Source organism: Triturus cristatus, chromosome 10, assembly GCF_964204655.1.
Source record: "Triturus cristatus chromosome 10, aTriCri1.1, whole genome shotgun sequence".
Lineage (NCBI taxonomy): Eukaryota > Metazoa > Chordata > Amphibia > Caudata > Salamandridae > Triturus > Triturus cristatus.
This window is the reverse complement of record NC_140593.1, coordinates 1,084,160,908-1,084,173,004: the sequence shown is the minus strand read 5'-3', so window position 1 is coordinate 1,084,173,004 and position 12,097 is coordinate 1,084,160,908. Positions and strand designations below refer to the sequence as shown.

General features: G+C 44.2%; 1 protein-coding gene across 1 annotated transcript in view; it reads right to left on the bottom strand.

Annotated features, from left to right (window-relative positions):
* LOC146796603 (uncharacterized) overlaps window positions 1-12,097 on the bottom strand; it is a 138,232-nt gene that overhangs the window by 36,670 nt on the left and 89,465 nt on the right. Inside the window, exon 4 of the mRNA XM_085629258.1 lies at window positions 6,276-6,433. Coding sequence (XP_085485384.1) covers window positions 6,276-6,433 — 158 coding nt within the window. The remainder of the gene's footprint in view (window positions 1-6,275; window positions 6,434-12,097) is intronic.

The window sequence follows — 12,097 nt, the reverse complement described above, 5'->3', positions numbered from 1 at the left end:
CAAGGACTCATAAATACCTTTGTGCATCTGTCCCACTATTTCCAACCCCCTATAGGTGAAAGTGTGAAGAAGGCAGAGCTCTTTCTGTTTGTCCTAACTGGTTATGAATATTCCCCCAATACTCCAATTTTATTCACATTTTAGAGGCTTTGGGACCAATTTACAAAGACAATCATGAGGACGTGAAGCAGTATTATTGGGGTAGAGCTTCAGGTACTCATTATTACTTTTGTCAATTGGCGCTTTTGTCTGTGAATGAGCTTTACTGGAGAACCATCTCTATTTCAGCAATCCTGATTTATTTTTTCACGCTAAGGCATATTTTCTTCAGGAGTTTTCCGACTCTTTCAGCGACAGAACATCCTTGGGGTAACAGTGCTTATAAAATTACATCTATTCATTCATTCATTTAGGATTTGAAGAGTGGGTAAGTGAGCTTGAAAGGTTTCTTGGTGCTAGAGGAAGAGCGGTGGTCAAAAGAGTGGAGAAGATGAGCACACAGTGGAGGTTGACTATAGCCAGTGCTTTAGGAGTTTACGTGAAGTTTCATGACCAGGTTGTCCATAGAGAGAAAGCAGCAGGCTTACTCCCTGAGGAAGGAATTTACTTGTCCATATATTTTCTGTACTCTTCTCAGCTCACAGCCAAAAGCTCCCTCCCCCTAAAACATAACCTCAGTAAGTGGTGAAAAATCTGATGATCATGAAACACATTCAGGAAATCAGATCTATCACAAGCTTACTTCAATTTTCCAAACTTGAACTATCGACATGAAACATAAATCCATACTAAAGCACAATCAAATGTTTAATTTCCTAAAAGTGACAAAGCCCATAATTGTTAATGTGCTTAATTGTGAGTTCCTTAGCAAAATGTCTCGCCTCAAGGCCAGGCGCACTATATCCTAACACTAGAGGGAATTATTGCTCCATAGCCTGCCCCTAAAAGTACTTCAAAATGTCCTTTGAATGAACTGATTAGTCATGATTCCTTGACACTAAAGATTCATGAATTCTATGTCAGGACCGTTGGCTCGGATTATGCTTCTCAAACTTTACTGCTCTCAAACACAGCAGCCAATGAAAACGTCAATGACATGAAATTTAATTTCCCATGAATACTTGCAACCTTAACATATCCCCGACCACCAATCAGAGCCCTCTTAGCCCGCTGAGATCAGAAGACATGCGCACGTGTGCTACTTCCACACATCATTTGAACAGTTTGGACTTTGCTAGGCAGCTGTGGTCACATTCGGCTCCCTGTCGTGATACACTGCTCAGAGAGCAAAACAAGGTTTTTTGGGACTGTTTGCTCCTTTCTTTAATCCTTCTCCAAGAGCCGTAAAATTTACTGGTCAAGGATATGCCTTAGACGTTTCAGGCCGCCGTCTTCACATCTTAATCTACCTGTTTGTTTCTGGCCTGGTATTTGGGACACTCCAGCCCTAGTCTTCCTTTGGGATTGGATTTGTGGAGCTTGTGGACATTTCTACAACATCAGAGTGCCAATCCTTTGACAGTGGGTAATATATTGGTTTATGGAGATGAACCTGCCGGGAACGATTTTGAAAAGCAATTGGTGTTAGCCTTGAACAACTCTCTATGAAAAGACATGGGCTGTGCAAACACAACATGGACTCTTCTGCCCCATTTTTAGAAATAAAGGTGCCCGACAATGTGGAGTCATCAGCAACAAGAGGCAGCTTAATGGCTGCATACTGACGCCCTTGAAAAGATCTCTCATAATATTTTGCTAGACCAATGGAGATGAGGCGCTCGGGATTCCAGGCCCCTCGGGGTCTGACCCTCTGAGCAGACATGCTTTTGATGATGTCACTTCCTTCTCTTCTGAATCAGATTCATCTCAGGATGATCTTCAGCCTATGAAAGCGAAACAGAAACGAAAGGTCCATTATGATGGGGCAAACCCTTTGCTTGAGGGAAAAGGGAGTGCACTAGATTTTGGCCCAGATTAAATTGTGCACCCTGGATCTGCAGACTGGCTGCCTAGTCTGTAGGTGGCAAAATAAGTATAAACTCGACTCTGCAAAGATGAAAAAGAAAAGTTAGAACTCAGCTACATGCCAAATGCCCATGACCATCACTCACTTGTAACTCCAATATGGCGCTTTTCATGTGAAATTTTCAAAAGACCCCAAAAAAGGAATTTACTATGCCTAGGGCGAATGCCAAGATAAACTTCTTGACATTTCCAGCCCTCTAATGAAGATTTTGGAATTGGCCTACACAGCCAAAGAGACGAATGCCGCTATTGCCCTTGATGTTTTAATTTGATGGGCCCAATGCACAGTTTGCCAGTAGGGCAATGCAAATTGCAATATCTCTTTGGACAGGCACTGCTCTATCCTAATGCGGATAGATTCAAAACTCACTGAGTTGGCATCCTCAGAAGACGGTACATTGGCTAATGGACGCATTCATCAAAGACTTGGTAAAATTTGTCTTGACTTTCTCCGTCTTGGACAAGACTCAATTGTCAATCAAAAAAGTGTTCTAAACTGGCCTCTTTGCCAGGGCTTTGTTATTAGGAGGTAGATCGCCAGGTCAAGGTTATTACCAGGCCTTACAAAGAGGATTCAGCACTCAGAGACATGGAAGCTGGGTAGACAACAATAGAGGAAACACATTTTTACCCTCCAGAGCTCAATAGGGAAGAGGCCGCTTTAACAGAGGTGGCTACAGAGGTGGAGCACATGAACCTCAAGCCCCAACTATACAGGTAAACATTATCGTACTATCCATGGTGGTTCTGGGAGGCAGCAAGCGTCACATTACGCAAAACTGCAAAACACTCACCCACCACATATGTGTTCTAGAACAAATAGAGGGGTACAGACTGTAATTTTAAGGGATTCCCTCAACAACATCACCTCAGATCCATCCGTTTTTCCCAACAAGAGCGAGTCTTCACAGAGTATGAGACCCAGGAGTTACTGAGCATGGTAGCGGTCTGCCTCACGCAGCTGCACCGCCAAGGTTTCTTCAGCACTATCTTTTTAGTGCAAAAGAAAGGAGGTTCAGATTGGCCCTGAACCTGTGAGATTTCAATTCCTAGATAGTATAGCAACATTTCAAGATGGAAGGCATTCATCTTCTTCGGCATCTCCTTCAAGACGGGGCTGGCTCATCTGTCATGATCTCAAAACACACCTATCTCATTGTACCCATTCTCCCACCCCACCGGTGATTTCTCCAATTCCAGTGGGCGGCTAATTGGTACAAATTCCCAGTCCTGCTATTCAGGCTCTTATCGGTGGTGCTTCACCAAACTGATGAGACCAGTGGCCGAAGCTCTCAAAGCAAAAGGTGTACACCTGATGGCTTACTTGGATGACCAGATCTTAATGGCTCAGAATCAAACCACAGTGCAGTTACATCTGTTTTGGATGATCCAACTGCTCCAAGACTTGTTTTCATAATTAATGTCTCAAAAGCGAGGCTTGTGCCAACTCAATGTATAGAATTTCTGGGATTCCAAGTGGACTCAATGCAAACCCACTCAAATTACCTATGTAGAAGGTGAATTCTATCAAGAAAGAGTTCAAACTGGTATTTTTAAGGTCCCTTGCCAGGATTGTGGGGTTGTTGACTTCATCCATCCAAGTGATCTTCCCGGGCTCCCTCCATTATCAGGCCCAGCAGCGCTTAAAGATCCTCCACCTATGGAAAGGGTTATCATATTCAGAGAAGATTTCCCTGCCAGAGGAAGCCAGGATGGAGATGTCCTGGTGGCTCCATCACATACACACCTGGAATGGCAGAGCTATCTTTGGCAGAGTTCCGGAAGCCATAATAGAATCAGACGCCAGCAATTAGGTTAGGATGCTAGATGTGGCCCCATTTCCACAAGGGGCAGATGGCCCCCAGCAGAGTTACAACTCCATATCAACTGTCAGGAGCTTCTGTCCGGGTCATTTGCCACCATACCCTCGCATTTCTCAAGACGAACTGTTGCATCCTCCTTGTGATAGACAACATTTCCTCGGTGAGGTATATACAAAAATTGGGGGGAACCCAGTCCTGGCTGTTGATGGAGATAGCCAAGGATTTCTGGCACTTTTGCCTTCATCATCAAATCTCGATCACAGTGGAGTACATCCTGGGATAGAAAAATGTCATAGTAGATTGGGTTCGCGATTTCAGCGGGACAAAAGCAACTGGAAGTTACATCCCCAGATATTCGAGTTAATCATTCAATTGTGGGGTCCATATGTCGCAGGCCTCTTTCCATCCCATCTGAACAGTTACCAATTTCTTCAGTTGGAGACCTGATCCCTTAGTGGTGAGTTCTGATGCGTTCCTGCAAAATTGTGGTGTGGGGGATCTTTACTAAGTCTTCCCTCCCTTTGTGATGATACCAAGAGTAGTCTCCTAAATGAGGCATCAGGTTTGGCTACCTGATGCCTCATTTAAGAAACTACACTCGGCATGGTAACACCAATGTTGAAGGCACAGCCTTGGTTCCTAGTGCTACTGGAGATGTCTTGCAACAGTCCAATGAGGCTTCCAACCTTCCAGGACCTTCTCACGGACCCGATAGGTCTGCCTTATCCATTGATTATGACCGATCAACTCTCCGTGATGGCATGGAGGATTTCAGGGAGCACAGCAAATGTCAGGAATTCTGCAACAAGCTTTTTTCCATCTCTGACAATCTTGGGCGGGCAGTACCCATAAAAGAAATTTTTCAGCCTGGTGATGATGAGTTAGTTGGTACAACAAATGGAATGTGGATCCCTTGGCAGCAGAGTTGCACCTAATTATTAATTTTCTTTCCCAACTAGCAGAAAGTGGTTTAGCATACAGATCAATTAACAATTATTTTGCATTAGCAATTTCAGCTGGTCACAATCCCATTGATGGTAAACCTGTAGGGGGACACCCTTTAATCTGTAAATTGTTTAGGGGTATTAGACTAGTACAGCCTTCCCAGCCTAAATACTCGGTTTTGTAGGATGTAAAAGTAGTTTTAGAATTTTGGGAAATATGGTCTGCTAAAGAGTTTTTGTCAAAGAAAGCAATTATCAGCCAAGTTAACTGTTTTGCAATGCCTTACTTTGTGTTGAGAAGTCTTGAATGTATGAGCTCTTGATCTAGCAGATGGAGTATTCTCTCCTTATGGTGGGATTTTTACAATTTCTAAAAGAACAAAAACACACTCCCAGTGTGTGTCTTATCCAGCCTTCCCTGACATTCCCAAGCTGTGTGTGTAAAATGCATAAAAGCATACGATGACAGTACAACGGAGTAACGACAGGATTCTTCCAGACGATTCCCATTTGAAAACCGTTAGACCAGTAATGTCAGCTACTTTAGCTAGATGGGTAAAATGGCTATTGGCTTAAGCTGGAGTTGATTTGTCTGCATTAGGAGCACATTCAGTTAGGAGAGCTATGGCTTCCAGAGGTTATTTTCTATGCTCTTATCTGGAGAATATCGTGCGGCTTCCTGTTATTATCTGAGGTTAATTATATGTTAATCAATAGTGGTACGGCTTTATATTTTTCTTTCACAGGAAATAAGCAGAACAAGACTGAGCTTCAATATCAACCATGTAAATTGTGGCTGAGGTGGATGTTGGTGTAGTTGCCTGAGCAGATCGTTCCACCATCAATTAGCCAGGCAAACGTTTAGTTAGAACTTTGAGCTACTGGATTTCAATCGGACTGGCAAGAAGTTTCCATTGCGTTCAAGACAGTTAAAATTGATGTCTGATGCATTTTGGGGCCTGTGGTGCAAAGAGAGAGAACAGACAATAATCTCTTCTGGTTATATAGGGCTACGAGGGCTCTGATTGCTGTTTGGAGTCATGTTAATCTTGCAAGTTTTCATCGGACATGAAATTTAAAGTCAATGATGGCTTTCATTGGCTGCTGTTTGTGAGAAGTAAGGTTTAAGAAGCATAATCCTCGCTTCCGTGTCCTTAATAGAATTGAAAGTTCTTGACATGTCAACTAGAGTTTGTTTTACTCTACCTCCTTATTGTCATATGAGTAGAATAATACATGAATTAAAAGTACAGTGGTCATTTGTTGATAATGGCACTAAATTGCAAGGATGTCCAGCTTCCTATGTATTGCTGTAAACAGGAAATGTACGCAACTCAACAGCAATGGATGAACTGGCTCTAGGCACCGGAATCTGCAAAATACCCATGGGAGGAGACACAACTCCGTGACAATTAACAGTGGTATTTTTAGCCTCATTCACTCAACACTCACTTCTAATTTGTCGGTGGCTTATTGTCTTTACCTGGACTCTGGCTTCGATGAGATCAAGGCGCAGGGCCAGCGCCTCCCTCATAAAGATGTCAGGGTAGTGCGTGGTCTCAAACACCTTCTCCAACTCCTCAAGTTGCCAGCTGCTGTAGTTAGCCCTGGCTCTACGCTGCTTCAATGGGCGGCCTTCATCTAGGGAGAAACAGTTCTACAAATCAGCCATGGAAAGAGAGGCAGCCACTGGGAGGACATCGCTGACGCGAATGAGCTCTAGAAACCAGTCATCGAAAGAGAGGAGGCCGCACAGCCCAAGAGGTAGGAAAGTGCTTCAGAGATGCTATAATACAATAAAGTGTTGACAGAATAAGCTCAGAGACCAGTGGTCAAAAGAGTGGTGGTCACAGAGAAGAAGAGTGCTGGAGAGAGAATCCATGCAAGAGATCAGTCGAGGGAAAGAAAGAGAGGCGCCCGCTGGTAAGAGTGCTGATGAGGAACATCTCTAAAAATCTGTCCTCGAAAGAGAGGCTGCCGAACAGAGAACAGTGCTAAAATGAATGAACTTTACAAATCAGGTAAGGAAAAAGAGACAACAACAGGTAGGACAGTGCTGAAGAGAATCAGCTCTAGAAATCAAACATGGAAAGAGAGGCAGCCACAGCTAAGAAAGCATTGAGGAGAATCAGTTCTAGAAATCAGTCGTAGATGGAGACTAGCATAGTAGTAATACCAACAGCAACTACAGTACACACTACGTGCAGCAGTAATGTGCATTTGGTAGTAATATCACAGGTTGTAGCAGCAGTCGTGTACTAGATGCACCAGTAATGGTAAAAACACAAGAGTTGGTCATAGCAGCAGTTCCGGAAATAATGTTAGAGGTAGTATTCTGTACTCCTCAGACAGCACATAGTACTTGCAGCAGTAGTGTACACATTAAGCAGTTCAGTAGCTGGGGAAGTAGGAGTGTAGTAGTGCTACCAGTACTAGTAACAATGGGGTTATTCATAGTAGCAGTTCCAGAAGTAATACTAGAGGTAGTATTCTGTGCTCCTTAGACAACACTTAGCACTTGCAGCACTAGAGTACCTTTACTAGTAGTATCACTAGTTTTAGGAGCAGTAGTGTAGCAGTGGCACCAGTAGTAGTAATAACACTGGAGTTGGTCATAGTGGCAGTTCCAGAAGTAATACTGGAGGTAGTATTCTGTGCTCCTCAAGCAGCACCTACGACTTGCAGCAGTAGTGTATATTTAGTAGTAGCATCACTCGTTTTAGGAGCAGTAGTGTAGCAGTGGTACCAGCAGTAGTAATAACACTAGAGTTAGTCATAGCAGAAGTACAACTAGCAGCAGTGTTCAATGCTCCTCAGAAAGCACAGACTAGATACAATACTTACACCAAGATGAGCATAACAAGGCACCAAAGCCAACTAGTTGGCAGAGTGGTGCCAAGCCAACAGCACAGTTACAAACCACAACAGGATCTTGTCTAGAACCCCTCGGATAAAACTCCTGCCTGCCCCACATTGAGGCACACATCACACCACATCATTGTCTCTGGGCCACTATTATCCACACCTGCAGCACATATCTGCTGTCTGTACTGGAGGAGAATGAACCAGGTGAACAAGAGAAGCCTGATTGACCACATATGTGCCACAGCGTGCTATTGTATGCATCCACTGCGGTCCGAAGACAGAGCGTCCACTTATGGACACCCTTGCTCGCGCTGCACTCAGCCCTAGCCCCCAACCTTTGCAACAAACACATTTTCCACCACTCTGTCTGCAAAACCTCACTGTGGGGCAAGCAGGGAAGTGCAATGCCCTGCTTTGCATTAGCATAACTCACTGCACTCCCCACAAGCACTTACACCTTCACCCTAACCCACCCGCAGGCTGCCAACCAACACGAGCCAGACAGATACTTAGACACGTATGACACCCAACCGGTGTCCTGCTATTTTTTTGATTCTGATTGCTCCCACTTTATACTAGTCACCCACAAGGAATCACTGCAGCCTTCCATCACATTGAACTATTTACCAGTTCAGCCTCGATGGTCCTGTCCCACACTGTGCTGCCACTCATAAAGGGCTCGGTGTGCCCCCCCGCATGGAAATGTACTGTTGCTACTCAACCTGTCTAAAACCCTGTCGACCTGCCAGCTGCTGCAGAAGTTGCAGAACTCCCAAAGAAGCAACATGTGGTGCTAAAAACCAGGTAAAATAGCTTTATCTGCTCATATACTTAACTAGTTACGACTAGAGCCATTTCCATACTGGGCTCACTCCCAAAGACCCCTAGGGCACGCTTGAATATTTGACATTGACTATAATTGCTTCAACTTCAACAGTGCAACACTATGGTGGACAGAGAAAAGAACACAGTGGTGAGACTTTGAAAAAGATGACAGAGTCCAAACAAAATACTACCTGGGTGGCACCAACAGCAGCTGCAGTGACACATCTTACGTAGCCCGAATGTGACATGGGTAATGCTTGGAGAAAGGACCTAACAAATAAGGAAGCTTATTTAATCCGAGCAGAAGCATTACCGGTTGTATGATGGAATAACGCATGCCTAAACAATGCATGCCTTTACCATGCAATTTCGTGGTAAACACATGATTGGTAAATGGGCATGTGTGCTAAAGATCATACCCCTGCCCCGAGCCCTGAAAACTGTCCCTTTTCCCCCACCCCATCCTGAGCCCTAAAAATTACCTCACGCCCTAAAAACTACCCCTACCCCTGTAAACTACCCTGACCTAGCCCCCCGCCCTGAGGCCTAAAACTGCCCCCAGCCCTGAAAACTGTCCCATCCCCCCACCCCCGCCCTGAGCTCAACAAACCGACCACACGCCCTAAAAACTACCCCGACCCCAGCCCCCCCGCCCTGAGCCTTAAAAACTGTCCCCTACACCTGTAAAGTACCCCCAACCCAGCCCCCCCTGCCCAGAGCCCTAAAACTGCTCCCTGCCCTATAAACAAGCCAGAGTCCTAAAAACTATCCTCACCCTGAAAACTAACCTCTCCACCGCCCCCCAAGAAAGACCCAGCCCAACTTACCTCACTGCGTTTTATCCCGATTCTCCCTGTGCCTGCCCATCCGCTCTGCATCTAGACCGCGCATTGCCTTAACCACGCATATTCGAGGTTAAGGCATATGCGTGGTTAAGGCAAGCGTGGTTCATCTTGTGGGGAAACGGCAAGCGTGGTTGAGCCCACGTTGTTAATGCTGTTTCCCCAATATTACCACGTCCCTGGCAGTCTCCTCCATCAGCTGGACCATGCTCAGTCAGCCCATCTACTTTCCAAGTTGACTCATCTCGAACCATTGTGTGCTACATGGGGGTCCACCAGGGAACTGCACAGCTTGCTGCTACACCACCAATGCCGGTTCCAAATAAACAATCAATGTGTTAGTCCCTACCTACACCTGTGATTTGCAAACAAAGGCACAATACAGGGTGTACAGCAAGCTCAACCACTTAGCAGCTAGGATACCCTTCCCCAACACAGCAAACCACACATCATTATCTGATCTTGTTCGCAAGCCAACAGGCTTCCCTGGACGATTCTTGAACAACCCTGCATGTCTATGACATTCTGCTGGAAACACTGATATTTATTTTATTGTATTTTTCAGTATTTATAGAGCGCTAACATTCATCACCAGAGGGATATCACGGCGCTAATACTGCCATAGGTTCAGTCAACAGGAAAACTGGGGCAGGAGTGGGTAGATAGAGAAGGTCCATTAGTCTGGGGAAAGCCATGTTTCAGTTTTTTTCTGAACCCAAAAATGTTCTCAGCAAGGCAAATTTTCAAAGGAAGTAGATTGCCCTGGGCTGCGGCCAGATAGGTAAAAGACAGCCTTCAGTTCTGGGTTTCCTGGTATGTTTTGCTTCAGCTAGGGCTAGATTTGTGGTTCTTTGATCTCCTGTGGGTTGATAGAATTCCACCTTTGGTCTGAGAATCAAAGGCCTTGAGTCCTTTGATTCTCCACAGGCACATATCGTAAGTACAGGCACCACGGGCACATATTGTAAGCAACAAACCTCCATTGCCCTACATTGACAATAGCACACGTTGTCAGCAATGCAACCAGGTATCACCCACTGTGGTTGCTTCTAAAATCAAGCACAACAGGGAAATGTGCCTCAGCGTGGAAATGAAATGCTGCAAAAAGAGGGACCATCAGATGGGATCATTATTCTCCACAAAGACGAATGATATCTGAACCCTTATGGGATCCTGAACTTCTGAAAACTCATCCTCAACGCAAAGTACCACCAACTCGACCTCCATTCAAACTGTCAGTACATCACAACCTGCCACCCACCTTGGCCCGTACCACCCAAGAGGCTCCATTTTGGGGTTTCTTTGGCAGCTGTAATCACTCAGAACTTGTTAATGAAGCCCATATTGGGCTGTCATGTGAAAGAGCCAAATGTTGCCTTTTGACACAAAGGGTTGGATCAGGACACAATACAAGTCTATTAATATGGCGGCATGGAGAATACTGGACTAGACAAGCATCTGAGATTCAGAGAATGGATTGTAGGTAAACAGTTGTATGGGTCAAAGTTGAATAATGTCTCTTCTCGGAATGCATTTCTGCGAGGATCTCTTTATAAATTATTCTCCATCAAGGCATTTTTGTGCCTTATACCCTGGCGAAAAACATCATTATGTGGTATGTGATTGTGGGAGGATGGGGACCGCTAATATTTCAGAGAAAACATGAAAATGAAGAAACATGTTAAGGTGTAATAAAATAAGGCTGTAGACATATTATCTTGCTAATATCATTTGGATCTAATTCTCAAAAAGAATTGGCAAAGCCAAAAGTTGTGGGTTTGCAAGTGTGTAATTTTCGTTTGCACACATGAAATATGGAAAAGAAATTTGGAAAAAATATAAAAAACATAAAAATATGAAGTGGTCTAGCAATCCAGCCCCACTTGCCTTGGCAATTAAGTACACTCCTTTTCAGGTGGCTATGCACATGTGACCATGCATAATTGCCACACCTCTCACTCTGCAAACAAACCAATAGATGAAGTGGGCTCACCCACTGTCCCATGCTGTGGTGGGCCGAAGCAAAATGTGAATTGCATTTGAATAGACCAATAAATGAAGATGGCAGACCAAAAGCGTGTGTGTGTGTGTGCGGACGTGCGTGTGTGCGTGTGTGTGTTTGTGTTACTATCCTCGTGGGGACTTGGGTGTGATAACACACTCACGCTGTGGGGACTTGATTGCACTGTGGGGACCTGAACCCAGGTCCCACAAGGCAATGTCTTCTAAATGACTGTGTCGATTTTTGCAACTTTTTAAATAATTGCCATGTGGGGACCTGTGTTTCATGAAGTGTGTTTATATTTTTGCTCAGCTCTACCCCTGTGGATAGGAGGCGGTACTGCAGTCTTAAACACACTTTGCATTTAAGCACACTTTCCTCACCAGAAACAGAAACTAGCAGCAGAAAGGACAGACATACTAAAGTAAAAGCTGCATAACCCTGTGTTATTCCAAATATTTTCCATTCAAATTACCCTTTTCTCTATTGATTTTAAACTTTTTGGGTCTAAAAATTATTAGTGGCTTTCTATAGATTGCTAAAAGCAATTTGGGTCACTAATGCCATTTGATACCTATCTGCAAATAAACAATGATGGTGCAATAATATGCAATACAATTTAAAATGAATAGATCGTTTTTGGCAAGTAGCCTTAAGGCATCAATGCCTATTGTTGCATTGTAATGCTTGTATCAGAAATTCAGGATCTGTATATTACTTTGCCTTTGTTTAAATATTAATTTGCACCATGAATATGTTCTTTTAGATGAT